General features: G+C 43.8%; 3 protein-coding genes and 1 long non-coding RNA gene across 4 annotated transcripts in view; 1 reads left to right on the top strand and 3 right to left on the bottom strand.

Annotated features, from left to right (window-relative positions):
• Positions 1-9: 9 nt before the first annotated feature.
• FAM217A (family with sequence similarity 217 member A) lies at positions 10-22,928 on the bottom strand. The gene is given in 7 exon segments (XM_007173902.2): positions 10-1,103; positions 1,106-1,839; positions 4,537-4,613; positions 4,711-4,785; positions 5,420-5,433; positions 5,601-5,685; positions 18,710-22,928. Coding segments are annotated over 7 exon segments (1,632 nt in total). The 5' UTR covers positions 18,878-22,928; the 3' UTR covers positions 10-624.
• On the bottom strand, positions 5,766-8,973 carry LOC130709038 (uncharacterized). Its single transcript, XR_009009461.1, has 3 exons — positions 8,595-8,973; positions 7,840-8,001; positions 5,766-6,891 (listed from the first exon to the last, which is right to left on the bottom strand). It is a non-coding gene; the product is annotated as an uncharacterized LOC130709038 (long non-coding RNA).
• Positions 20,269-26,973, top strand: LOC130709134 (uncharacterized protein C6orf201-like). The gene is made up of 3 exons (XM_057555784.1): positions 20,269-20,287; positions 20,532-20,730; positions 26,910-26,973. Exons 1-3 carry the CDS (start codon positions 20,269-20,271, stop codon positions 26,971-26,973), a joined length of 282 nt encoding a protein of 93 aa, XP_057411767.1.
• ECI2 (enoyl-CoA delta isomerase 2) overlaps positions 26,726-27,897 on the bottom strand; it is a 20,286-nt gene continuing 19,114 nt past the window's right edge. The window contains exon 10 of the mRNA XM_057554593.1: positions 26,726-27,535. Within this exon, the coding sequence (XP_057410576.1) occupies positions 27,380-27,535 (156 nt within the window). The 3' untranslated portion in view covers positions 26,726-27,379. The remainder of the gene's footprint in view (positions 27,536-27,897) is intronic.

Genomic DNA, 27,897 nt, shown 5'->3' with positions numbered 1-27,897 from the left:
TATGGTTACCAAAGGGGAAGGGATAAGTTAGGAGTTTGGGATTAACAGATACACACTACTATATATAAAATAGATACACAACAAGGACCTAATGTATAGCACAGGGAACTATATTCAATATCTTGTAATAATGGAAAAGAATCTGAAAAAGTATATACATATATATGTATAACTGAATCACTTTCCTGTGCACTTGAGACTAACACAACATTGTAAATCAACTATACTTCAATTAAAAACAGAAAAAAAATCACTGGCTCTTATGATTGTTTAATAGAACGGAATAAAAGAATAATTGTACCAGCGATAAGTTTTATGCCATTTACTGATGATGGAATTATACTGGGAAACAATCACAACAAAAGAACCATCTTGAATAGAATGGTTTTCTAAGTGAAACATTCCTTTGAAAGATAACATGCAAGAGACTCAAATATGTCATCAGGGAAGCCCTTGGTTTATACGTAGACGTCTCAGCCGCGACTGTCACAAGTTCCACTCCACAGCACATTCAGGAATTGTGTGTGTGTGTGTGTGTAATACCTGTATCTCGGAATGAGGAACCATATTTTAGCCAGGCTTCTTGGAAAAGACTTGCTCACGTTGAGATGCAGGAAAGAAAAGTTATTTTTGGTCAATGGGTGAGCACTTATCCTTAGGTATCAACGAAGGTGATTAACAGTTTAGCTTCTGAATATAGAATGGTCTGTTCAGTACCATGTCTTTTCGGTGAAGTTTCTTTCTGGTCCTTGTTGGTGCCTTAATTTCTTCCCTCTGATTTTCAGGAAAAGACAGAGGTATAGGTGAAACTGGTGTAGGAGACTTTGGTGGCAGACATCTGGTTGAGACCATTTTAACCAGCAACTGAGTTGTCTGGGCAGGAGCAGGCTTGGCTGAGGGTTCTTGGCATGGGTTTAAAATGGAGACCTTGGGGTTCTTAAAGTCGTCGTAAGCTGCAATCACCTGTTTTGTGGTGGGTGAGGTTTTCAGAGCTGGTCTAGAATTCCACTTGTATTTCCCAGCACGGCTGCAATTCCACTTGGGAGCACTGTATTCAAGCTTGCAAGAACCAGAATTGGTTTTCCTTTCCTCGTGACTTTTCCTACACAAGCTGTCTGAAGACCCACAGAGTCGGAAGGTTTGGGCTGTCTCATTTTGGGTACAGCTTTGGAGGAAGCGGGTCGTTCGGCGGCTAAGGGAGCACAGAAGGACGTCTGCAGTCTCAGCCGTTCTCTCTGAATAGTCACGCGCTGCAATCTCTCCATGTCCAGTCAACGAGCTACCAAATGTTCCAGAGAGCTGTCTAGGGACTCCATTGTCATTTTCCAATTTTCAGATTTTGAGATGGCTAATTTGTGCAAGTCCAGGGTATTGAAAGGAGGGGGAAGAAAATCAGGATATGGAAATACTTCACTTGGTTCTTCTGTGAAAGAGTCTTCAACATTTTCTATTGTTTCTGGCTTTAAGTTCAGGTCCATCTTTTTAAAATAGCTGAGTAAAGTATCGTTTGCTTTTTCATTTTCTGATAAATCACTTTCATCTGTTAAATTTTCTTCCACACTGCTGTTTCCATACTTCAGATTCCAATTTGGCGCAGTTAAAAGTTCGCCACTGTTGTTTCCTAGAGTTGAGCATAAATTAATATGAGGCTCATTTCTGTCCTTAAAAGAATCTCCATCAGCATAAGGCCAGCAGTGACTTAATGGCGTCTGCAGGGCAGGGTAGGAGCCAACTGGCTTGTCCACTGAAGCACTTGTCAGTGAGTGGTTCACAGCGAAGAACCTTATGTGATTACTGGTCACATGACAGCCAGTTTCCATTGAAGATTTTTTGAAATCCCTTAAAAAATGATTTATTTAGGGCTTCCCTGGTGGCGCAGTGGTTGAGAATCTGCCTGCTAATGCAGGGGACACGGGTTCGAGCCCTGGTCTGGGAAGATCCCACATGCCGCGGAGCGGCTGGGCCCGTGAGCCACAATTGCTGAGCCTGCGCGTCTGGAGCCTGTGCCCCGCGACGGGAGGGGCCGCGATAGAGAAAGGCTCGCGCACCGCGATGAAGAGCGGTCCCCGCACCGCGATGAAGAGTGGCCCCCACTTGCCGCAACTGGAGAAAGCCCTCGCACGAACCGAAGACCCAACACAGCCAAAAATAAATAAATAAATAAATAAATAAGAAAATCCTTAAAAAAAAAAAAAAAAAAATGATTTATTTAATAAATGGTTGGTTTCCTAGAATTAAAATGCTATTAAAATGATAATGAATAAGAAACCTTTATCAAAGACTAGCTAATGTTTGGTTCCCAATGGCATACGTGTATCTATCTGTAACAGAAACATGTTAATTTTCAAATACGCTCTAATTATATACAGCTATATACATATTTTAAAGTACAGATTAAAACAGTAACTGGGCATCACTTTGTACATGCACAGGAGACTAGATCATTATACCTACAAATGGCTAACTGGCTATGAATGGCCACTAGGCTGAAAGTGTCTAATTACAGCTATTTGCCTATGAATATACTGTACGTTCAACTATGATGTCTGAAAAGGAGGCTATCCAACTCAAATTGAAATTATAGTGAAATGTTTATTGACCCAGAATTAGATAAAAGGAAACTCTCAAAGAATGTAGTTAGGTTACTTAAGAAGGGCTTCAACTTTAGCCACTGTGGTTTTTTAAAAATTATTCTAACAAAAAAGGAAGCAAAACAATGTCTATCAAACAAAAATTATCCCAGATATAGTCTATCGTAATTTCCATCGGATTGTGCTCTTTTATTTTAGGTTAGGACTAATACTTCTAGGTATTATATTCAAATGAAAACTGCAAAAAAGCCAGGCCACAGAATACTGAGTTTACAGTTAGTATTTTTTTAAAGCTTACTAGAAATACTGCCATGGAAAGATCTGATGTGTTAATTGACATATTTATAGCCCCATTATCTTCCTGCTGCTTTTAAAGCCAATTTACACTAAAGACAACAAAGCAGTCTTGAAGGATTTTAAAAAGTACAGAAAATAATAAAAATTTATTTATTTAGCTAATAAATACTACAGGTTTACTGACTTGCCTCTGAAAAACCACAGGAAAATCACCTTAAATCTATAATTGATCACAGACACAATCCATGTAGTACAGTTAAAAAAAAAAAAAAGCACGGAATCTGGATGTGGAAGACCTAAGCTTGAACCCCTTCGCCACCAACGAGCAAAATGGAAATTATAATACCCACCCTGGAGGTGGTCTAAGAAGCAGACAATTATATGAATGTACTTTGCAAATTGTTAAACACTAAATGAAAGCTATCGTGACTTTTATTCTCTTTCCTTGTTGACAGCATATTGAGGAGAAACATCTCAGTAGTAAAATGTCTCCCTGACCCCAAGCTTCCAACTCTGCACCATCACCAGGCCTCCCCAGTATCAATCACGAACACCCACCAAACGCGTGATTCTGTTTAGTCCTCACAACAGCCCCATGAGGTCGGCAGTTCCATTCTCTACCTTTGACAGATGAGGGAACTGAGGCCCAGCCTGGCTGAGGTCGCACATCTCGTAAGTGGTGGAGCTGGGATTAAACCCCGGCATTGGGTCCCACGTTCACGTCTCCAACCACTGCGCTCTGCCGACTCATTTACGTCCTCTCACGTCACTTGACCTCTTCCTTTGAGTTCCTTCTCGTAAAAGCAGGCTTCCTCCCCCCCATCACCACCCGCATCCCCAGGACATGAGTCACTACGATCCCCTTCCCGCCTCTTGGTTCTCCCCTCAGTGTTAGCGCTAGGTGAGCTGTGTCCCGAGCCGCACAGCGGAGAATCCTCAGCCGAAGAGACAGCGGCTGTCCAGGGAACCACACAGTTGTTAAAAATGGGGACAAAAGAGGGGAACGCAACTCAGCATCCCCGTTAAATAATACACTATGTAAAAGCAACACCCAGCGGTGCTCGATACACGTTAATTTCCCAATATCAGTAACCTGCGTTTTGAAGAAGGCTTCTAGCTGGTTCTCACGCACACCAGAGTTTAAGAACCAAAAAGTAAGAATTCAAATCCCAGGAAGGGACTGAAGCAAGGAAGGGGGTCTGAGAGCGTGAACCAAGCTTTCACATCCTGGTTCAACCGTCTGTCACGTGTCACCTGCTCCCATGTCCTCATCCGTAAAATAGGGACAATGGCAACAGCAGCTCCCTTACAGGACTGTCCTGAGGGTTAAATGAGTTAATACGCGAAGGAACGAAAATCATTCCTGGCACGTGAATTATTACTTTCCTATTGCGGCTCCTTTTCACTCCAACGGGAAGTCCGAACCCTCTCCCTCTAGACCCTCCTTGTAAAGGGCCGTCACCTCTTCACCACACACTGTGCTGTCTGCCAGCCGCGTCCTATTTTAGGACGCGTCTCTATAATTTCCCAGTACTTGCGCACAGTACTTTTTTCTTCTGGTTGTGGTTTTGGCCTCGTACTTCAGCTGAGCAGCTGACTCATCTGTATTTAGATTTATTTCAGTAATTCAGGGGTTACAGACATGAACAGCCTCTCGCCTGTTCCCGTGGCACTTCCTCTGCCGAGAGGGCAGCCCCATAACCGCAATACCCCTTGCGTGCTACTCTAAGAGCAGGAGAACCATGGACAACATTTTAGTCGGTAACTGCATGCTTTTTTAAAAAAAAATAATACTTTCAGAGTGTGATGAATAAAACCCTACCTGTGTTGTTTTGGGAGCATGCTCTGACAAAGTAAGTTCCAGCATGAGTTGCTCTACTGGAATTTCCAAATGGTTCTATAAAGCAGCAGAAGACTTTTAAACACACGACATCTCTGTTCCCGACTCTTGTTCTAAGAATGTATAGTTCTTGTTCTAACCAAGCAATATATAGTAAAGTCCTATAATACTCCCTCATGTCCATATAAATGGTTTTTACTGACCTCAGTAGGAATTAGTATAATCTGTTTATAAACATCAACTAAACAGTGTTAACTAATAAGCCTTGACTATCATTAAGATTGTCTTTATTTTATTAAGTTAACTGTTTTATATTTTGATCAAAAAAAGTAAATGAAAGATTAATTTTTTTCACTACTTCAAAACAAAATATAACCATTTCAGCTGCTTCAAGATATCTTAAGGGCTGAGACCACTTCCCTTTTGGCAGTGACTGGAAAACATTATCTTCGCTACAATGTTAATTTCCATTTATAACACTGTTATGCTGAAAAAAAGTAATATAGTAAGATATTTAATGACCAATTTGCAGCCTTGTAAAATAGTAAATAAAGGCTTTGACTTGTTTGAAGAACTCTATAGAAATAAAATTTAAAAGTTTAACTTTGAGGAAAGAAATTTTCTTTAAGGAGCATACATGGTAATGTTAAAATGTTTTGTGAATTACTTAAAACCAAATATTTATCCTTACCTTGTTAATTTTGCCTGCAAGAACGTGTATGAAAAAAAAGACAATTAATAGGTACATAAAACTGGTGATATTCAAAACAAGCCCCCTTTAATATGAGTGGTTGTTCATATTGTAAATTAGAATATAAATTTTCATATATTTATAAATATAAGTATAAATAGACACATCGAGGATTTCTTACCACCTGTCGCACCATCCCTTTCAGGGGGGAAGTTTTTATTTTCAGGAACGGGTACTTCTGTATCCAAATTCCAGTGAGATAAGTTCTAAAACAATATTTGTTTTAGGATAAACTTAATGTAAGAAAACTTTAAAAGCTCAAATACATAATTTTACAAGTCCCTTGGTTAAAATATGACAAAAGGCACAAAGGTCCATGACCGGCCCCCCCTCCCTCCTATAAAGGACACTCAGCATTTGTGAGGAGGGGGCAATGCTCTCATCAAACTATTATCAGCTGGATAACTAACACCTCTTAGGAAATGAAAGGCTTTTATAAGAATTTATGATTTCATTCACAGTTTGTTAAAAATAATGGATTTAAAAGATATGATAAAACGTCCAGTTCCCAATGGCACAGTCACCAGATTTTATCTATCTGCGCACCAGATCTGAAAGGGTATAAGAATCTTTCCATCAACCGAACAAAATCCTCACATACTCCACACTGACCAGCCCACCTCTCATTCTAGACTCCAGACGCTGAGAAACACTTACGAAATATTTTTTAAGGCAAAAAATGAATAAGGATAGGTACAATATCCATTGAGGATTTATGTTCCAGACACTGTGCTGAGTGGTATGTGGGAAAAGCGTGGGGTGTGTGCAGGAGAGGGAGGTGATCGTTTATCCTGGAAAGGGAACGTGAGGGATGAACTCAGTTGTTTTTTTTTTAATCTCAAATGAGAAAATCCTTTGCAAACTAAACTCCAAGCAATATACAAATGAAAGGTAGTACTAGGTATTATCTCTGCACTAAGGAGAAACAGGGACAAATAAGCTTAAGTACAGGATGAGGATTTAATTGAGCCACAAGGAAGTTATCTCTCGATAGGAAGGAGAGTTGAACATTGGCACGTGGGCTGCAAGATTATCTTTCTCCGGAGGTTCTCATGAAAAGTAAAATTAATAAAATTCTCTGCTCTCTGAGATAACATGCGTTGGAGCTAGTCGCCAGGGGAGCTCTTTAAAAACAATAGTTGAAAAAATGGCACAGATTCTGATTCAGTAGGATGAGGCCAGATATTTGTATTTTCAAAGCCTCCTGACAGATTCTCCAGCTTCTCTCAGCTCTGGAATCCTGGTTCCCTAAGGTACAAAATAACCTGTGAGAGAAATAGCCTTACCTTAACAGGATAAAGGGGAGCTGATGAAAACCATGTTGTTGAGGTCATAGAATAAAAGTAACCAACTTCGTCAGCCAGTAAGGAAGGCTGTCAGTAGCCCGTGAAGTCAGCCAGACTGCAAACTGCCTACAGGGTGGGCATTGGTTCTACTATTTGATATCCTCCTGCCTTACCAATATTTTTCACAAAACACGTGTGAGAAAATTTAAAAGGTGAGCACTGCCCGACGGTTCAAGGTGGCATGTTTCACCAAATCCAACTGCAATTAGAAATGCTTGGGGGATTTCCCTGGTGGCACAGTGGTTAAGAATCCACCTGCCAATGCAGGGGACACGGGTTCGAGCCCTGGGCCGGGAAGATCCCACATGCCGCGGAGCAACCAAGCCCGTGTGCCACAACTACTGAACCCGTGCTCTAGAGACTGTGAGCCACAACTACTAAGCCCACGTGCCACAACTACTGAAGCCCATGCGCCTAGAGCCCGTGCTCCGCAACAAGAGAAGCCACCGCAATGAGAAGCCCGTGCACCGCAACAAAGAGCAGCCCCCGCTCGCCACAACTAGAGAAAGCCCGCGCGCAGCAACGGAGACCCAACGCAACCAAACATAAATTAATTAATTAGTTAATTAAAAAAAAAAAAAAAGAAATGTTTGGAGATTTACAAAGAAGCTGGTTAGCTTTTCCTTTGTTAAAAGACAAAAATCTTCAGGGAACTCTACTCAGTACTCAGTAATAACCTAAATGGGAAAAGAATTTGAAAAAGAATAGATGTTTATGTATAACTGAATCACTTTGCTGTACACCTGAAACTAACACAACATTGTTAACCAACTATACTCCAATATAGGATAAAAATTAAAAAAGAAAAAAAAGAAAATTTTCCATTCGGTATCCCAAATGCACCAAGAGGTGAAAGTACAAGCTGCTCCCAGAGGGAAAGCAGCGGGGGACGTGGCAGGAAGCTTCCGCGGAGTGAGGCCTTGGCCGCCGGGGCTGCTCCCCGACGCTGCGCCCCCGGCAGCTGCCGCACCTCTCGGGAGACGGACGCGCGCAGCCTGGGGCCGCTGTCCTCACCATTTCTCCCCCCGTCCCGCTTCTCTGCTTCCGCACAATCCTGCACAAGTGTGGGCCAGGCACGCTGAGGGTACGGCACGAGGCTGATCTCAAAGAGCGCGTGAACTTCGGCTCCGCATCCAAAGGGGGTCAGGAGAAAGCGTAGGACGCGGGAGAGGGGGCCTGTGGGGTGAGGCGGGGTAGCAACAGGAAATTAACTGGAAGCCAGAGGCGATCAGACAAAAACGGGGGGCACAGAACAATCCAGGTGGAAGGTCTAAGTGACAGAAGAGTAGGAAGTGAAGGTCTGAAGTGAGAAAGGAGATAATTTCAGACAGGACGATAAAACACAAATTAGAAAAAGTATGGTGAATTATCTGGAATTAAAACTCAGGGTCAGGGGCTTCCCTGGTGGCGCAGTGGTTGAGAATCTGCCTGCTAATGCAGGGGACACGGGTTCGAGCCCTGGTCTGGGAAGATCCCACATGCCACGGAGCAGCTGGGCCCGTGAGCCACAATTGCTGAGCCTGCGCGTCTGGAGCCTGTGCCCCGCGACGGGAGGGGCCGCGATAGAGAAAGGCCCGCGCACCGCGATGAAGAGCGGTCCCCGCACCGCGATGAAGAGTGGCCCCCGCTTGCCGCAACTGGAGAAAGCCCTCGCACGAACCGAAGACCCAACACAGCCAAAAATAAATAAATAAATAAATAAATAAGAAAATCCTTTAAAAAAAAAAAAAAAAACAAAAAAAACTCAGGGTCATGAACTCTGCTCTTACTGATTTAAGCCAGGTGCTCCGTTTGAAAGCAGGATGAACCTTACGCACGGGCACAGCCGACACTCCCACATGCCGCAGAGGTACCAAAAGGCCCACCGTTCTCCACCCGAACTATCCTGCTATGGCGCCCACTCCTGTTCAAGGCAGAAGTCTCCGAGAACTACTGTGTAATAAAACAAGTGAAGCAATCTTTAAGGCGTTGCTTAAACGGATTAAGGCATTGCTTAGGGCATGGGTATCCGCAAAAAACCACAAACTGAAGCCACCGCAGTACTCAGTGTCTTTGCTAGTCGTTCACAACTGTTTGTCCCCTAGAGGAAGGGTGGGTCCTGAGGACGCGGAGAACGCAGCTCAGGGATGCTCTGCATCAGTAAGAACCAACCCACCTGCGCCGCGCCCGGGCGGAAGGAGCGGGAGGGAGGCGCGCGCGGGCGCGGGGGATGCGGCGCCGCGGGGTGTGCGGGGTGAGCGCCCGGCCCGGCCTCTGGGACGGGGACCCGGGGCGGGGCCGGGGGGGTGGGCGTCCGGCAGGGCCCGGCCGCCTCTTACCGCTCGGCGCCGCTGGCCCCCGGCTCGTCACCGGCGGCGTCTCCGCGGGCGCTGCCGCCCCGAGGCCCTGGCCGCTCCGCGCGCAAAGCCTCCGACTCGGCCCGCCTGCAGGGAGGACACAGGGCAGCGCGCAGCCGGGATACGGCCGGCGGGGCCGCGACCCCGACCCCTGACCCCCGACCTCGACCCCACCCGCGGCCCCGCCCCTAGCCCCTCGCCCAACCCCTGACCCCCGCCCCTGGCCCCGCCCCCTCCCCCTCGCCGGACCCGGACACCAGACTCCGGCCCTGTCCCCGACCTTGAGCACAACCTCGCCCCCGACCCCGGCCCAGACTACGCCGGGCCACGACCCTGATCCCGATTCCGCCCCCGCCCCGGACCTCTCCTCGGACCCGGCCCCGCCCCGGCCCGGCCCCCCCGCCCCGCCCCGGCCCCCAACCCGGCCCCGCCCCCGGCCCACGCCCCGCCCCCGCGCCACCAGGCCGGGCTGTGTGTCCAGTGCTGTCCACGCTGCCAACATGCAGTGTCCCCATAACTGACGTGAGAGCAGGAAGGTGTCCCCGCTGAGCGCAAGCCCGCCTCTGGGCGGGTCCTCATGAGTCCAGATTCGATTATATGACAAAGCACTGACATTTGAGCCAGAAATGGGGGTGGTACTAATGCATTCTGTGCGTGTAACACCCCAGTGAGGCTGGTAGTACTGGTTATGCCTATTTTATGCCTGGGCCTTAAATATATTAAGTTTTCCCAACTTACAATTACTTGAAAAATAGTGAGTGGGGTAAATGTGGGGTCCACGTATTCCCAGCTAACACTTCCTATAAATATATCTAGGTGGGAAAGATTTTTTCTGTTCCCTGGCTGGGAGACAGAAATGATGTGTGTATGTGTACATGTGTGTGTGCATTTCACATGTGTAGCTTATACATCTCCCATCTTCCTTGCTCTCTGTTTCTGCTTTTACCTTTTGTTTCAGAACTTGAGATGCTTCCTGAGCCCTTTAAGTCCCTCTGAGACGTGTCATCCAGGAATACATCCTCCAAGATCCTCTTTTTCTTCCTTCACAGAACATACTCTTAAAAAGCCTCCTTTCCTATTATCGTCCCCGCTTGACACTTCTTCCTTCCTCTGGAAACTTTCTGAACGCTTTGCATCAGCATCAAAATCCTGCTTCCTTCCCCCCCATCACTTGTTGAACTGATAAAGTTTTTAGCGTCGCACGTTTAACACTATGGTGACAGCACAGGCCCTGCGCGGTATTCACAGGGAGCCAGGGGACAAGGGCCAGATGTGAAATGTCGTGGATATGGAGGAATGCAGGGAAACAACCAGAGAGCTTGGGTTGAGGCTGGTTCCAGTCTGGTTTGCCTCTAGACCAGCCTTGAGAGCCAAGGCATGAGTTGGACGTAGGCTGTTTTCCATAGCAGCTCAAGTCTTCGGCCCAAGAGAATGCACTGTCCTTCTTGACCATCCCAAGGTCCCCGTGGGGATTCAGTTTTGAGTGGTAGCTTTAGCCTGTCTTACTTTCATCCTGTATCTCTTTATTAACCCAGTGAAGCAGGGCCAGGTCGACCCTGTCTCATGGCATTTAACAAACTCTTCTGTCAGTTACACCGGAGGTGGTCTGAATGGGTGGAAGAGAAGGAAATCCTAGGAAATCCAATCACCTAGTGGGTAAGATGCCTTGCTGCCCACCTCAGTTTTTCCTGCTGTGACAAAGGTGACAACATTGACCACCAATAACTCTTTTGGAAAGCACTTTGATGTACATTCCTTTTCATTGTCCAGGTTTATGCAAAACGTCAGGAACAACAGTGCTTGCTTTCGATCAGTAGTTATTCTGGAAGGAAAAGCTCTCTATTTCAGCCTCCTTCTGTCAATCCCTTTCATGGTTTACATTTCCATGCATTTGTCTCCACCTCCCTTGATTTTCCCTCCAGTATTGCCAAGCTCATGGCTGCTCGTGTTCTACAGTAGAATCTTGTGCAGCGTAATTAGGTACATGTTTTCAGAAAGTCAGGACAATCTTTTCTAATTAACAATATGCATTTTTGTTCTCGAATAAGATGCTAAGTCAGTGGGAAACATTCCAATTTAATTATGGGCAATTTGTATTCGGTGTATTTAGATAACTAGTCTTTCCCATGGCCAATCATATTTATCCCCAATTTCGGACTCCATTTCTGTGAGCGTTTACCTTAAATAGCCTAACTTTCTTGTCTGTGGATAATTCTGCTCTGAGAAATATACATGGAAATGTTTTTAGTTAGAAGTTGTGTTTTTGTTTTAAAAATTAACCTTTAACACTTTTCTCCCTTATTTGGGAGGCCTCCATTTTGTCGCAAAAATATAAGAAATCTTGATTAAAATCTATTTATTCCCAGAAGGCATGTGATAGTGACATATATCAATATATTTCCAGATGTAAGATGAACGCAAACATCAGTAAATTCGACATCTGCATCTGTTGCAGCTCGTGCTTTTGAATCAGTTCTCAATCATATATTTCCACATTTAGATTTTTCTGCAAGATTTGATTTCTGCAGTCCAAGTTGCTTTATACCTCTTCCTGTCCTTCAGATGCCTATTCTCTCTAGCTGTGTTTTCTTAGCCTTATATCATGAATTCACTTTGAATTTTGGTTTGGGTTTCAGGATCAGAACTTACTTTCTGGTGCCAGGAAAGCTGTAGCTTGGATCCTCTTTCTGATAGCTGGGACCTTCCCATCTCATCTGCTTGGAATGGAATGCTCTCTTTAGGATGCTGTCTTTCAGAAACTTGGAGATGATCTTTTCTCTTTGGATGTTACTGAATACCCTGCCTTCTGGAAGCCAGCTGATCTTGTCACGTCCACCGTGGCAGAGCGGGAGGGGAAGGAGTTCGGGAGACACGACAGCCCTCTTTGGAATAAAAAAAGGAATTGCCGTTTACCTAAGAGTTGTGAGTAAGAGATCAGCCTACCTAGAAAAACAACCCAGAGTCCTGCCGCTGCTCTGCTGTGGGATCAGTTTCGTTAATAACACACGGCACCTGCCCGGGGCTGCTGGCCTTCAGAGCAGTTCAGCGTCATCACAGTAAGAGAAGGAGCACGGGCTGAGGAGGAGTCTTTCTGATCTTTTCTTGGGAGAAAATAACACTTGATCACAAATTCAGTTTTGAAAGGTCAATATACCTACTGGTCACTGAAGAGTAGAACTGTAAATAAGAGGAGTTCGAAGCAAGATACACAATGGAAGGTTTTGTCTCAGCAGCAGCACCGCAGGCTGAGACCTGTTTGGCTGCTGTGAAGATCACACAGCTAGTTAGCAGCTGGGCTCAGCAGCCTCTACTCTCAGGTAAGACTGTTAACTCCCATCCCCGACAGCGTTCTTGCCATTGCACCGTAATCAGAGAAAATGAATGAGATTTGACTCCTTGAAGAAGACGTACCCATGGCAGGAAACATTTCTCCCTTGGACAGTTTATTTAAAAATAAACGTGATCATTGTGGCCTCCTGATTTCAGCCAAGGTCAACAAACTTCAGATCGCTAGAAAGAGTCCAAAAGTTGTTATTTAGATCAATGGTTAAGAACATATGGATCAAATAGAGAACAGACTTGTGGCTGCCAAGGGGGAGGAGGGTAGGGGAGGGATGGAGTGGGAGTTTGGGATTAGCAGATGCAAACTATTATATATTGGATCGATAAAGAACAAGGTCCTACTGTATAGCACAGGGAACTATAGTCAATATCCTATAATAAACCATAATGGAAAAGAATATGGAAAAGAATGTATATATATGTATAACTGAATCACTTTGCTGTACAGCAGAAATTAACACATTGTAAATCAACTATACTTCAATAAAATGAATTAAAAGAAACATATGGGTCAACTTATGTGGATTGAAAAAAATCGATTTTAATAGATCACTTCCTTGGCCTGTTGAATGTCTTAAGACATGGTTTGTTCCTTCCTTTTTATGTAAATGAGGATTTAGAGTAATCCACCCAAATCTGCTTGGAAGAGAGAAACTTCTGGCTACCAGAATATTCTACCCACCTCACCTCCACCAATTCCCTTCTCGCTCCAAAAACACCCATGAAATGATGAGAATCACATTCTATTCCAGTAGTTCTCGTTAGTTCTATACCATATTTTAAATATAGTTCTATTTAAAGTATGCCTTTGTGTTTACTTTTTAAAGTTTTACTTTTTTTTTAACTTATTTATTGGAGTATAATTGCTTTACATTGTTGTGTTAGTTTCTGCTTTATAACAAAGTGAATCAGCTATATGCATACATATATCCCCATATCTCTTCCCTCTTGCGTCTCCCTCCTACCCTCCCTATCCCACCGCTCTAGGTGGTCACAAAGCACCGAGCTGATCTCCCTGTGCTATGCGGCTGCTTCCCACTAGCTATCTATTTTACATTTGGTAGTGTATATATGTCAATGCCACTCTCTCACTTCGTCCCCGCTTACCCTTCCCCCTCCCCGTGTCCTCAAGTCCATTCTCTACGTCTGCGTCTTTATTCCTGTCCTGCCCCTAGGTTCTTCAGAACCTTTTTTTTTTTAGATTCCATATATATGTGTTAGCATACGGTACTTGTTTTTCTTTTTTCTGACTTACTTCACTATGTATGACAGACTCTAACTCCATCCACCTCACTACAAATAACTCAATTTCGTTTCTTTTTATGGCTGAGTAATATTCCGTTGTATATATGTGCCACATCTTCTTTATCCATTCAATTAAGAAGTGGAATTTTGTATCTCCTGTGCTGGGCACCACGATACCATCATGATTTTTTTACAATCCTGGCCAAGGGTTTTTAAGTTTGGTAAAAAGCTGGCAAGCACTCCCGGCCTTTGCCGCGGCACCCTTGGCTCACGTGGCTTTCCCCATTTCTGACCACTGTGGAGTGTGATTGTCTAGCCAGTTCATAGAACAGAGCAGGTACGGTGAGCCTGGCTTGGAACACGCTGAAACGAAGGAGCAGCTCTAACAGACCTCATTATTTACATTTTTGCCCCAAATCTGGGAGTAGTCCTTGGCAACTTCTGTCTTTTTTGGGGGCTGTGCTATCAGGTGTGGTGGTTTAAGATTATTTAGTACGTCTACTGTCCCCTGCTTTTGTTTCTTTTTGTTTTTTGATTTCTTAATTTTTAAAATTTATATCTTATTTTTAAAAATTGAAGTATCGTTCATTTACAGTGTTGTGTTAGTTTCAAGTGTACATCAAAGTGATTCCATTAGACATATATATATACACATATCTATTCTTTTTCATATTCTTTTCCATTTAGGTTATTACAAGATACTGAGTATAGTTCCCTGTGCTATACAGTAGGTCCTTGTTCGTTCCCTGTTTTATCTTTCCTCTGCTTTTGGTCCGCAATGAAGGATGGCTTCTACAGTAAAGCCAGAGCCGAGAATTTTTGTTTGTTTACTTTTGTTTCCTTGGTGTTAGTTTGGATATGAGAATAAGAAGCAGGTGAGCTTCTTACCTGTGTTAACCTGGACATTTCCTCGTTGTGGACGAGGAAGCTCTTTCCCCAGTTCCGCTTGAGAACTGCACTGATATAACCACACTCCCTCAGGGCCTGGTCGGTCTGTGGAGCCTTAATTATGTTCACACAGGGTGCACGGCCTCCACAGGGGCCCAATGGGAAAATAACACTGATGTGTGCCCGCCGGGTCCCCCTTTCCTTTAGGAAAGCACCCCGTCTTCCTCAGATACTGTCCATGTCCAGACAGGAAACTGGGGTTTCTGCCTACAACCCCTGTCAGACTTGGGATATTTGTGAAAGGCTGATTTCCTCTGGCGGGAAGATGCAGCGTGAGCATGCCGGTTCCAGGCTAAGCTCTGGGCCATTGTGACCATCGGAACGCTCAGGAGTCAGAGACCAGAAGATAGTTTCCATGGTACCTTCCTGGAGATGAAGGAAGCTCGGAGAGAGAGCACTTGCGAGGGACTCCAGCCTTCAAGTTCTCCGTGCATTCTTCTCCGTAACTTAACGGGTCAGTATGGGAACAGCCAGGGACGATCAAGTTGAACTGAAACTCCCACTCCTTGAAAAACCTAAGACCCCGAAAAACTATAACCATCCTGAGGTTCTCCGTCACACCTTTGAGACTCTGTCTAACCTTCACAAGCTGCTTCCAAATCGTATGATGGAGCTGCTCTTTTCCTACAAGAGTGCAGAAGACAAGACAAAATGTATGTGGGCAGAGGGTAGGTGCCAACTCTTTTTAGAAAGCGTACACTTTGTCGTGGTACCCACAGCCCCTCCTTTAGCCACGAGTGAGAATTCAGTCTTAGAGAGCAGGTGTGGTCCATCCTTGAGACCCATGGCCCATCTTTTTATTTATTTATTTATTTATTTATTTATTTATTTATTTATTTATCTATCTTTGGCTGTGTTGGGTCTTCGTTTCTGTGCGAGGGCTTTCTCCAGTTGTGGCGAGCGGGGGCCACTCTTCATCACGGTGCGCGGGCCTCTCACTATCGCGGCCTCTCTTGTTGCGGAGCACAGGCTCCAGACGCGCAGGCTCAGCAGCTGTGGCTCACGGGCCTAGTTGCTCCGCGGCATGTGGGATCTTCCCAGCCCAGGGCTCGAACCCGTGTCCCCTGCATTGGCAGGCAGATTCTCAACCACTGCGCCACCAGGGAAGCCCCCCATGGCCCATCTTGATCGTGCTGTGGGACCCCCTGCTCAGGGCTCATGTGCAGTTTACCCACACACTGACTTGACTTTCCCATCGCCTCCTCAGGTTCCTTCTGTTTAAGTTGGTCTTTTATGAACCAAGATAGTTCTGTCACTCTTCTTCAGGCAGAGAGTACCCGTGGAAAGATGGAAAGGGGACTGAATGGCAGATACCAGTAAACGTACAATTTCAGCTTTAGATCTGATTTTAAGATTAGTGAGAGAACTTCCCAGTTGAAGGTCAGGCTTTGAAGTTTATTCCCTGGCTCTATTTCCTACTCCTCCTTTCTGTCACCAGGATTGTACCACCCCTAGGGAAATGCTGGCCATCTCCCTGGGGCATTCTAGGCAAACTTTGCCTTTCACAGTATGGAGTGGGCTGCCCCCTCCGGATTCTGACCCAGAGGGTGATAACGGCTGACTCACAGAGCTGGGTGCAGCCTGCCTCCTGGGGGTTCAAGGCCAAGTGAAGGGCAGAGGGAGATGGCAGCCACTTGTGCCCCAAGAACTTAGGGAGCATAGTAGCAGCTGCCACAGTGATGAATACACAAGTCCTGGGTAGGAAGGTGGGTATTGGGGTAATGATTTTAAAACATTATGGCCAATTTGGCCATTTGTATTCTAATTAATCCCTAATCCCTGAATCCACGGTATTGTGAATCAATTGCAAGATCCAGATTACGCTAAAGATTACCTAAAAATCATCAAGAAAAATGTAAGCAACCTAATAGAATAGATAAGCGTTATAGACAGGCAGTTCACAAGATGAAACACAAGCCATCAATAGGCATGAAAGATGTTCAAGCACTCTGGTAATCAAGGAAGAAAAAGATAAACCAAGGAGATCCTTTTAGGCTATCATAGTGGTAAAATTTAATAATAAACATGTGGGGAAATTAGTATCCTCACAATTGATGGCATGTTCCTTGATTCAGGCTCTTTCAAAGAAACTGTCAAAAATTTAAATGTATGTTGCTGGCTTATTGAATGAGTTGAATTTGGTAAAGAGTAAGCAGAACGTAATTTTCTTCTTCTCACAACTGCCGCCTTGTACCCATTCTGTTGATCTTTGCTCATCACCTTTGGGTGAAATTACAAGCAGATCTCATAGCTTTCCTGGTCATGCTCAGGTAATAAAAAGTCCTCTCTCATATCCAAACTCTAAACCCTCATCCAGTTTGAAGGCTCTCTGCTCTCCACTTCACCGGCCTGATTTAGACTCAGAAACTGGCAGCAGGTCGGGCCATGTGCCGGATTTCTTCTTCTTGCTCTGCCCCCTCCTTTGGTGGCTACTCTTAGGTTGACAAGGGTGAGGGTGGGAGGAATGGGAAAACTTTTCCTCGATTGGAGAAACATCACATTGTCATCTGTCATTTGTGGTCTCTGGAGGGTGGCTGCCTTCAATAGCTGACCTTTTCTCTCCGTGGCATTTGTGTGGGTTCTTTGGGGGCTTCCACTGCTGGGGGTCTCACCTGCACAGCCTCCTGCTGACCTCTCCTCCAGCCCCCCACCGCCCTAGCGTTGGCACGGTACGCTTCCATCCTACTTCATCCCAGATTGCCTCAGCCTTTAACAGAGTCCTCTTGAAATCCTATGCAAGATAACTCAAAGCTGACTCCTTTCTGGGAGCTCGGAGGAAATTTGACCCCTGTCCTCTGACCTTCACCCGGTTGGTGAAAGTATAGCTAGTTTCCTGCACTGACCTCTTTTCTCTGTGGGCACAGGCAGCTGCAGTCCCAGCCCTTTACCATTAGACCTTTCTGGGTGTTATGGGTTGAACTGTGTGCCCCCAAAGATATGTCTAAGTCCTAACCCTCAGTATCCCGGGATGTGACCTCATTTGGAAATAGGGTCTTTACAGAGGTACAGATGTGATTAAGTTAAGATGAAGTCATACTGGAGCAGGGTGGGTTCTTAATCCAATATACTGGCCCTTATAAGAAGACAGAGACACACAGGGAGAAGATGGCCACGTGACGACAGAGGCAGAGATTAGAGTGATCCATCTGTAAGTCGAGGAACACCGAGGATCCCCCACAAACCTGAGAAACTGGGAAGAGGCGAGGAAGAATTCTCTCCTGGAGGCTTCAGAGGGAACACAGCCCTGATGACACCTTCCTTAGCTCTGGATCTCCAGCCTCCAGGCTGTTAGACGATACATTTGTTGCTTAAGCCCCCAGTTTGTCATACTGCTTTATGGCAGCCCCAGGACACTAATACACCAGGTGACAGGGGACGCAGCCCGGCTCACGTAGTTCTCTTAAAGTACCTTCATTTGCCAGGGGGAGGGAAGATGCTACAGTACCCAGCACTACAACAGCTTTGCCTAAAGAAGTCTTCATGTGCCAAAGAATGTTTAGCTTTTTCTTAGACAGGTAAGTTTGTTGTTCATAGCTGGGTATCTGGCGCCACTGGATTTTTTCAGACTCTGTGGCCTTGGGACAAAACTGAGACAACAGAAAAATTCACATTTTAACATCCTGCTCTATATGCGTGCCCTTCAACTTAGCAATTGCACTTCTAGTTAGTGTCCTAGAGAAATACTGGCACCCGTGCACACAGATGCAGGAACAAGGGTGTGTGCTGAAGCAATGTTTATAATGGTGAAAAACTGTAAACAGCCGAATGCCATTCAACAGCCGAATGGTTAAATAAACGGATACATCGGTACCGTGGAATACTGTTAAAAAGAAAGTTGACATTAAAATATCTGTAAGACACACTGCAGAGTTTTAATAAACAAGCTGCAAAATAAGGAGCAATGATTCCATTTTTGCCAAAAGAAGACTATGTATTTGTAGATGCAAATATGTATATAAATGCATAGAAAAGAGTTCCAGAAGGGGACACAGCAAATGCAGGGTGGCGCCTACCTCTGAGGAAGGATAGAGATGGGAGGGAGGAAGATGTTCCCTTTGCTGTTGACTTGAACCAAGAGGACCGCCTGGTATTTCTCCAGCAAAGACGGGTTTATTCAGGATCAGAAGAGAACCGCAATTCGGGGTCTGCAACCTTGGTGAACCACCGGCAAGTCTCCACATGGCATGGGAAGGAGAACATTTTATAGAGGGAAAGGAAGTTAGGAGGGCAACAAAAATAGTAAACAAAGAGTCTGTGGTTGAGTCCTAGCAGGAAAGAAGGGAATCTTTCTTCTTTCTGGTTGGGCTCAGCTCTGGATGCAGGGGTGAGAGCTCCCCCTGCTGGTCTCCCGGCTCTATTTAACTGAGGTTTCTGTTCATTAATTTTTTACACTATGTATACTTCTTTAAGTTGTTTGATTTTATTTATTCCAGTGGAAATCTTTTCCTGCGTCTTTAATTTTTGTAACTAAAATGCAATTTTAAAATCGAAAATACAGTGAGCATTTATGTGAGGTTGGAGAAGTGGGTTTTGATTTCCCAGTGATATTCCAGTTATATGTTGATTTAGAGTTTGCTCTCTTAGCCTCCCAGTGTAGACATGAATAGATATTGATACATCTTTAGCAACTGGCAGTGTTCCTGCCGTGTAGACTGCTGTCCATGTCATTAGATTTGAAATTCTGACAACCAAAGCAAACCCTATGCCCTTCCTATTGTTGGGGCAAGCCCGTGGGAGCTTCCGGGCGGCCCAGCTGTGCGGTCACTGAGCTAATAAACTGCTGCTAAGAGCCCTGGCCTTCGCCCACCGGGCAGGAGCTCCATATTCCAGGCCTGCTCTTGCCTCACTTGGAGTGGTTTTTCTGGCCTCTAAGGATCAATCTATTCAGCAAGTCATTAAGCCATTTAGTCTGAATGCCAACCTATGGTCCCTTGAGCCAATTCTTTGTTCCTTAGGTCTCTGTCAATTACCCTGCCTGGGAGGGACCTTCAGGGATTCAGCCTGAGAAATAATGGGGGCCGGACGAGCACTGATGTAATTCCTAATCCAATGCAGGGTCACCCTGAGTCTCTCTGAGGCTTAGCTTCTCTTCCTACGGTAGGTGTGTAACAGCTTATTTTCTACGCACCCAAATGGATTGCAGAGATGCTCATAGTACAGCCTGCAAACTGGCTTTTGCTTCTCAAATTGTTACCAGTTGGCAAAGAGATAAGAAGCTTACACTACAAGATAACTCAGCTATGTCACTAAACACGCTGCGTGGTTCAACTGACTCCCCTTCTCCTTCCCTCCCTCCCTCCCTCTCTCCTCTCTCTCTCCCTCTTTCTCCTTCCCTCCCTTCCTTCCTTTTGGAGAAGATGGTTTTAATGAAGGAAGGAAGCAGTGTACTGGATTACATTCTGGCACAAGCTCTTTGTCTCACTAAGGATGGGCGATTTGGTTAGGGGCCAACTGAGGTCAGTGTGAAGCAGTGGATGTGACGTCAGTGCAGAGTGTGGTTAATATCGCTGAAGATAAAAATAGTAGTCCAGTTACTTACTGTTCGTTTGAGAATCATGCAGAGATTACACCAATGACCGTCAGTACCTGTGGTAGTACGAGCGCACCTGCTTTGTTCGTTCACTCACTCATTTCTTGCTGTGCATCTATTAGATGTCTAGAACCCGGCTACGGTCTAAATGTTGCTCACTGCTATTTTTGGAATGAAGAAATGGCAGAGACCTAAACAGCGATTAAGTGGCACAAATAGTCTTTCTCAAATTAATGACATCTTACTCTTGCTATGCAAAGATGGAAAGGAACACTGAATTGTATTAACGATTGTTCTATTACCAGGTGAGAATTCTGAATTCTCTGGCTTAGAAAGGATCTTAGAAAGACATCAATTTCCCAAAGAGATTAATCTGACCCCCAAACCAAGCAGTATGCCCCTGTGGAGAAGAAAAGTCAACAACAACGCAAATCAGGGGTGGAAGCAATGCCATTTGTGGAATAAAAACACAAAGGAGCCTCCAATGTCAACCATAGTTGTCAGGTAGGTGTCTAATTTTTGTCCTATGCAGGCATATTTAGAGATGTATAGGATGACCACAAACTCTCTTTATGCCTTAAAAAGCTAAAAAATGACTTAATGTTGTCTTTGGCATATACGGTGAGTGTGAAAACAAGCATTGCTCTGTATAAAAGCACATGAGCCCCGTTTTCACACCTCCCAGTGTCTGCAGGAGCCCTCATTGGGAGAAAACTCATGGAGACTGGAGCAGGTGCGTAGGTTCCCCGTGGGCCATCGCATTCCAGGTCAGTGAGCAGAGACCTAGCAGGGCTGGAGAGGGATTCTTAGGGACCCAACCACCGAGCTGTAGGGCTTTTATGCTGCATGATTTGGGAAGCACCAGCCCACCCCAAGCATGACCAGGGACCTAGGAGAATATCATATGAGTGGTAGAACTTTGGCTTTACACCTAGTCTACAAGATTTCTTCTTTTTAACATAAGCATGTACAGCTATAAATTTTCCGCTTAGCACTGATTTTACTTTATCCCACAAGTTTTGGTATGTTGTGTTTTTATTTCATTTGTTTCACGATATATTCTAATTTCCCCTTTGACTCATTGGTTGTTTAAATGTGTGTTGTTTAATTGCCATATATTTGTGGATTTTCCAGTTTTCCTTCTGCTGATTTCTAGTTTAATTCCATTGTAATCAGAAAAAGATATATGATTTTACTCTTTTTAAATTTATTAACACTTGTTCTGTGGCCAAACATATGATCTTTCCTGGTTAATGTTCCATGTGCACTTGAGAAAAATGTGTATTCTGTTGTAGTTGGGTGGAGTGTTCTGTACACATCGGTTAGGTCTAAAGGATCTATGGTGTTGTCCAAGTTCTCTATTTCCTTATTGATCTTCTGTCTGGTTTTCTATCCACTATTGAAAGTGGGGTATTGAAGTCTCCTACTATTATTGTAGGCTGTTTCTCCCTTCAATTCTGCCAGTGTTTCCTTATATATATTGGAGTTCTAATATTTAGTGTGTAAATGTTTATAATTGTTATATCTTCTTGCTGTTTTGACCCTTTTATCATGATATTATGTCCGTATCTTGTAACAGCTTTTGAGTCTATTTTGTCTAAAATAAGAGCCATCCTCCTCTCTTTTGGTTACTATTTGTATGGAATATCTTTTTTTCATCCTTTCACTTTTAACTTATGCATGTCACTAGATCTAAAGTGAGACTCTTATAGGCAGCATATAGTTGAACTTTGATTTTTCTTAATCCTTTCTGTCAATCTGTTTTTTGATTGGAGAGTTTAATACATTTAAAGTAATTATCAATAGGGAAGCACTTACTTTTGCCATCTTGTTTCCCGTATGTCTTATATCATTTTTTTGTCCCTCATTTCCTCCATTACTACTTTCCTTTGAGTTGAGTTGATATTTTTGTGTTGACACAGTTTGATTCCCTCCTCATTTCTTTTTGGATATTTTCTATGGATATTTTCTTTGTGGTTACCATGGGGGTTACAGATAACATCCTAAAATCATGATGATCTGTCTTAAATTTTTACCAACTTAACTGCATACAAAAACTGATTTACAACTCTGCCTCTCCATTTGTTATGGATGTCACAGATTACATCTTTATATATTATATACCCATTAACATAGATTTATAATTATATCTTAAGCATTTGTCTTTTAAATTCTGTAGAAAATAAAAAGTGAGGTTACAAAGCAAAATTACAATAATAGTTTTATAGTTGTGTGCATGTATTTACCTTTGCTGGAGAACTTTATGTTTTCATGTGGCTTTGACTTACTATCTAGCATCCTTTCATTTCAACTTGGACTCGCTTTAGCATTTCTTGGAGGGCACATCTAGTGGTAATGAACTCCCCCAGATTTTGTATAGGAATGTCTTAAATTTCTCCCTCGTTTTTTTTTTTTTTTTAATTTTATTTATTTATTTATGGCTGTGTTGGGTCTTCGTTTCTGTGCGAGGGCTTTCTCTAGTTGCGGCGAGCGGGGGCCACTCTTCATCGCGGTGCGCGGGCCTCTCACTATCGCGGCCTCTCTTGTTGCGGAGCACAGGCTCCAGACGCGCAGGCTCAGTAGTTGTGGCTCACGGGCCCAGTTGCTCCGCGGCATGTGGGATCTTCCCAGACCAGGGCTCGAACCCGTGTCCCCTGCATTGGCAGGCAGATTCTCAACCACTGCGCCACCAGGGAAGCCCTCTCCTTCATTTTTTTTTTTTTTTTTTCATTTTCACCAAGAACTTTATTGAACAACTTATTCATGGTTTTGTTCCACTACCTTCAGCCATTTTTCAGGCTACTTCATAATTCCATCTTCCCAAAACTTTTTTCTTTAAATTAATTAATTAATTTTTAGCTGCATTGGGTCTTAATTGCTGCGCATGGGCTTTCTAGTTGCGGTGAGTGGGGGCTACTCTTCGTTGCGGTGCACGGGCTTCTCATTGCAGTGGCTTCCCTTTGTTGTGGAGCACGGGCTCTAGGTACACGGGCTTCAGTAGTCGTGGCACGCAGGCTCAGTAGTTGTGGCGCACAGGCTTAGCTGCTCTGCAGCATGTGGGATCTTCCTGGACCAGGGCTCGAACCTGTGTCCCCTGCACTGGCAGGTGGATTTCTAACCACTGCGCCACCAGGGAAGTCCCTTCCCAAAACTTTTAATCTTTTTGAGCAAAGAACTGTTCCAGGTGCCTTTTACAGTCTTCCAGGGAAAGTTTTTCCATTAAGAGAATTTTGTAAAGGCCGAAATAAATGGAAATCCGAAGGTTCATTGTCTGGTGAATATGGAGGATGAATCAGAACTTCCCAACAAAGCTATAAGAGTTTTTGCCTGGTCGTCAGAGATCTCCTTCATTTTTGAAGAACGCTATTTGCCAGATGTAGAGTTAGCAGTTGACAATTTTTTTTGTTCTTTCAGCACTTTCAATATATCATTCCATTGCCTTCTGGCTGCTGAGAAATCTGCTCATAATCTTATTGGGGATCCCTTGTATATGATGAGTTGCTTTTCTCTTTCTGCTTTCAAGATTCATGCTGTCTTTGTCTTTGACAGGTTTGATTATAATGTGTCTCAGTGTAGGTCTCTTTGTGTTTATCCTACTTATAGTTCATTGAGCTTTTTGCATTGTATATCATGTCTTTCCTCAAATTGTGTTAAGTTTTTAGCCATTATTTCTTCAAATATATTGCTCTGTCCCACTGTCTCTCCTCCTCCTCCTCCTGGAATTCCCATTGTGTGTATATTGGTCGCTTGATGGTGTCCCATAAGTCCCTTAGTCTCTGCTCACTTTTGTTCTTTCTTCTTTTTGCTCCTCAAACTCAATAATTTCAAATGTCTTTAAGTTTGCTGATTCTTTTTTCTTCCAGTTTGAGTCTGCTGGTGAACCCCTCTAGTGAATTTTTCAATTCAGTTATTGTAATTTTCATCTTCAGAATTTTTTTTAAAAATAATTTCCATCTTTGTTAATATTTTGTTCATACAGTGTTTTCCTCATTTCCTTTAGTTCTTTGCCCATGTTTTCCTTTAGCTCTTTTGAACATATTTGACAGTTGTTTATTAAAGTCTTTGTCTAGTAAGTCTCATGCTTGTGCTTCTTCATGGACTATTTGTGGAGATTTTGTTCCTTTGAATGGGTCACATTTCCCTGTTTCTCTGCACGCCTTATGACCTTTTCTTGAAAACTGTGCATTTGAAAGAGCAGCCACCTCTCCCAGTGCTTGCACACCGCTGTGCGAGACCTTGAAATGGTGGGTCCATGAGTCCTGAGATCAGCCCAGGCCTTTTCAGGTTTAACTGGGCATGATTCCTGTCTGGGCCTGTGTGTAGGTTTAATTTTTGTTTTTGTTTTTTTTAATCCCGTCCCCCACCCCCCCTGCTTTTAAATGTCTTAATTTCCCAAAGAGTCTCATTCCAGATTCTTCTCAGGGTCTTAAATGCTCTATTGTCTTCCTCTGCTTGTAATCTCTTTCTCTGCATCCATGGGTGCGCAATCAGCTTGTACTTTTCATGTGTTTCACCGGCTTCTGTGGCTTCTAGCCCAGGACCCAAACTATGCCAATGTTTCCATCTGAACTCTGAGTCAGGCAAGATAGCAACCAATCCCTCAGGCAGCCCAGACGGGCCAGAATGTTGCAAACAAGTTCCAGTCTGTTCCTTCCATCCCAAGAGAAGGAGGTGGGAATTAGACTAATTCCTTCCAACCACATCATGCAGTGGAGTAGGTGGGGCAAGTGAGTAAAAATGTCACAAAATCTCCTATCATTTTTAATGTAATTTTTTTCTTGATTGGACATTCACTTGTTTGCTGTAGATGTCTGACTGGTTTCTGTAGTTGATTATTTGATGTTTCTGTTGGGCAATGAGGACCTGAAACTTCCAACATCTTGCTGATGTCACTCTGCTTATTTATTTTTCCTAGTATTTTTTTCTCTCTGTACTTCACATAGTTTAGTTTCTATTGATTTATCTTCTAGGTTCTTTGACTCCTTTGTCATCTACATTCTGCTAGAGTCCCTCCAGAGAAATTTTTTTTTTTTTTTTTTTTGCCACATCATGCAGCTTGTGGGATCTTAGTTCCCCAACCAGGGATTGAACCCGGGCCACCGCAGTGGAAGTGCTGAGTCCTAACCACTGGAATACCATGGAATTCCCTAGAGAATTATTTTTAAATTTCAGATTTTCAGTTCTAAATATTTGGTTCTTTATTTTGTAGTTTGTTTCTCTGATGAGAATTCATGTAGTTTTAATCATTTCAAGTGTGTTTTTCTTTACCTTGTGGAGCACAGTTATGAGAAAAAAAAAGTCTTTGTGGGACAATTCCAACATCTAAGTCATCTCGGGGTTGACATGTGTTGTTTTTTCACCTTAGTGTTCACATTTTCATGGTCTTTTGTATGTCAATAATTTTGGATTGTATCATGGACACTGTGAATATTATGTTGCATGGACCCTGCCTGGGTTTTGTTGAATTATCTGGAGAATGTTGATGGTTTTGTTTTAGCAAGTAATCAACCTGCTTAGGTTGAGACTACAAGCTGTCTTGATCTTGGGTTTGTGGTGCTTAAAATCCCAGTTTACTTCCCAAAGCCTTTACCATGTTGGTTTGAGCCTGTCCCGCTTGTGAACCTAGGCTGTGTAGGTTCATACCTAGAATTAGGGGAGCGTCTCACTCCTTCTCTGCTCTGGGATTCTCCTCTCCAGCCCCAGGGAATCCTTTTCCTGGTTAGAGAGATGTTCTTCTTGGCCTCAAATTTTGTTTTGCCCATCACACCATGGCAACCACTGCACTGCTGCACAGTCGGGCCTGCCTTTGGGGCATATGTCCCGTGCTCAGGACAGAGATCCCAGCAATTGATTCCTAGTGTCCCACAATCTCAGAAACTCATGGGCAGATGCTTCTCCATTTTGATGCCTTACCACAATCCATCTGCTTTTGTTTAATTTCAGCATCCTGAAACCATTGTTTTTCACCTTTTGTCCAGAGATGTTACTTGAAGTCAGTGGGAGGGATGGGCGGCAGTTGGCTCTTGGGGACACAGTGGGGCTGGGACTTTCTGACCCTTAGTGGGACTCTGACTCTGGAAAAGCTACTTACATCTCCATGCCTTGGACTCCTTACTTGTAAATGGGTAGCAGCAACAGTTTACCTCATTTTTAATTTTTGGCATTGTTTTTTGAGGACAAAATGTGCTTATGGGCATTAAGCACTAGAAACAAATAGTAAGTGCTCAGGAAACATGAATGGGTTATTACTATGAATACATTTCCTATAAGACTGAACACTTTGGATTAGGATTACTGGAATAAAAAAATTAAGAACTAAGAAGTTAGAGGTTCGGTGGGTTGGCTATCTGGATGCTGATGCTTGAAGGAGGTTAAAAAGGAAGGAGGACATTTAGAAGAGCAAAATATTCCATGCCAATCCTATAGCCATTGGAATTAAACTCTTGTCAAGTGATACACATGGCAGCCATCGAAACAGAAAGTCACAAGGACAGTTAAGGCAGCTTTCAGGTGTGCTTTTTATAAAGTACCACATTAAATGAGAATGAAGACTATACGATAAATGAGGAAATAATCACTGATGCAGAACATCACTTTCCAATGAAACAATCCAATCCCTTCATCCCTTTTTATCAAATTATGGGTGGGGGGGGATGAAACTAAGATTCTAATTTATCCTCTAGTAATATTGCTCCTTCTGTTTGCTCCCCCTGCCAGATGGGTGAAAAAGAACATGCGACCCACTGAAGATCTTGACTCGGTCATCCAGAGACTGTCGGTGTTTGGGCCGATCAAGTCAGTGAGCCTGTGTGGACGGCAAAGTGCAGTAGTGGTTTTTGAACACATGGTCTCAGCCTGCAACGCTGTGAATGCCTTTCCGAGCAGGACGCCGGGCACAATGTTTCAGTGTGCCTGGCAACAGCGATTCACAGCGAAAGATGTAAGACTCCCCACTACCAAAAACCTACGTAAATTCTCAAAGCTGGTTTCACATCATTTGTTTTTCATCAGGGCTCTAGTGAAGTATAATTATCATAACTGATATTTTAGCACTGAGAAAAGGCACAGCGAGGTTTACTTAGCTCAGGAACTGGAAAGCAGAAATAGTAGCACATCCCTTCCTTGGAAACGTTTAGCTTTGATGTGATGGTCATCACAGCTTTGCTTTTTTGGACAGGAAGTTCACGATGGCATTCATGCACTCATCTGACAGCCATCTCTCCTGCAGGATACTGCTTTCTTCAGCATTGATCGCGTGTAACTTTTCTTTCTCCCTGTTTCTGATGACCTGTTTTGAAATTCTCATGGCCTGAAAAAACAAAACCAACAGTAAGGTTAAGAGGTATTCTAAGAGGAGTGGGATTATTCTAGAATTCTGATGCTTGTTTCTCTGTTGTTCATTTGATCCTGTGACACCTAAGAAATATGTGTAGATAAGACACTGCTTCTCAAACGTTCATGTGTGCACACATTATCCCAGCAGGTGTGGGGCAGGGCTTGTGATCACACATTTCTAAGAAGCTGTAGATAGAAACCAAAGCTTCTGGTTCCAGGATCACATTTTGAGCAGTGAGAACATGAGAAAATCAGTAACCAGCTATCACATATAAAAAAGAAAGTGCTGCGTGGTCAGAATCTCCTCAAAGTTAACCTGTCTGGCTGCTCACCTGG

This window comes from Balaenoptera acutorostrata, chromosome 10, assembly GCF_949987535.1.
Source record: "Balaenoptera acutorostrata chromosome 10, mBalAcu1.1, whole genome shotgun sequence".
NCBI lineage: Eukaryota > Metazoa > Chordata > Mammalia > Artiodactyla > Balaenopteridae > Balaenoptera > Balaenoptera acutorostrata.
Note: the sequence above shows the minus strand (reverse complement) of the source record. Positions and strands in the feature narration are given on the sequence as shown.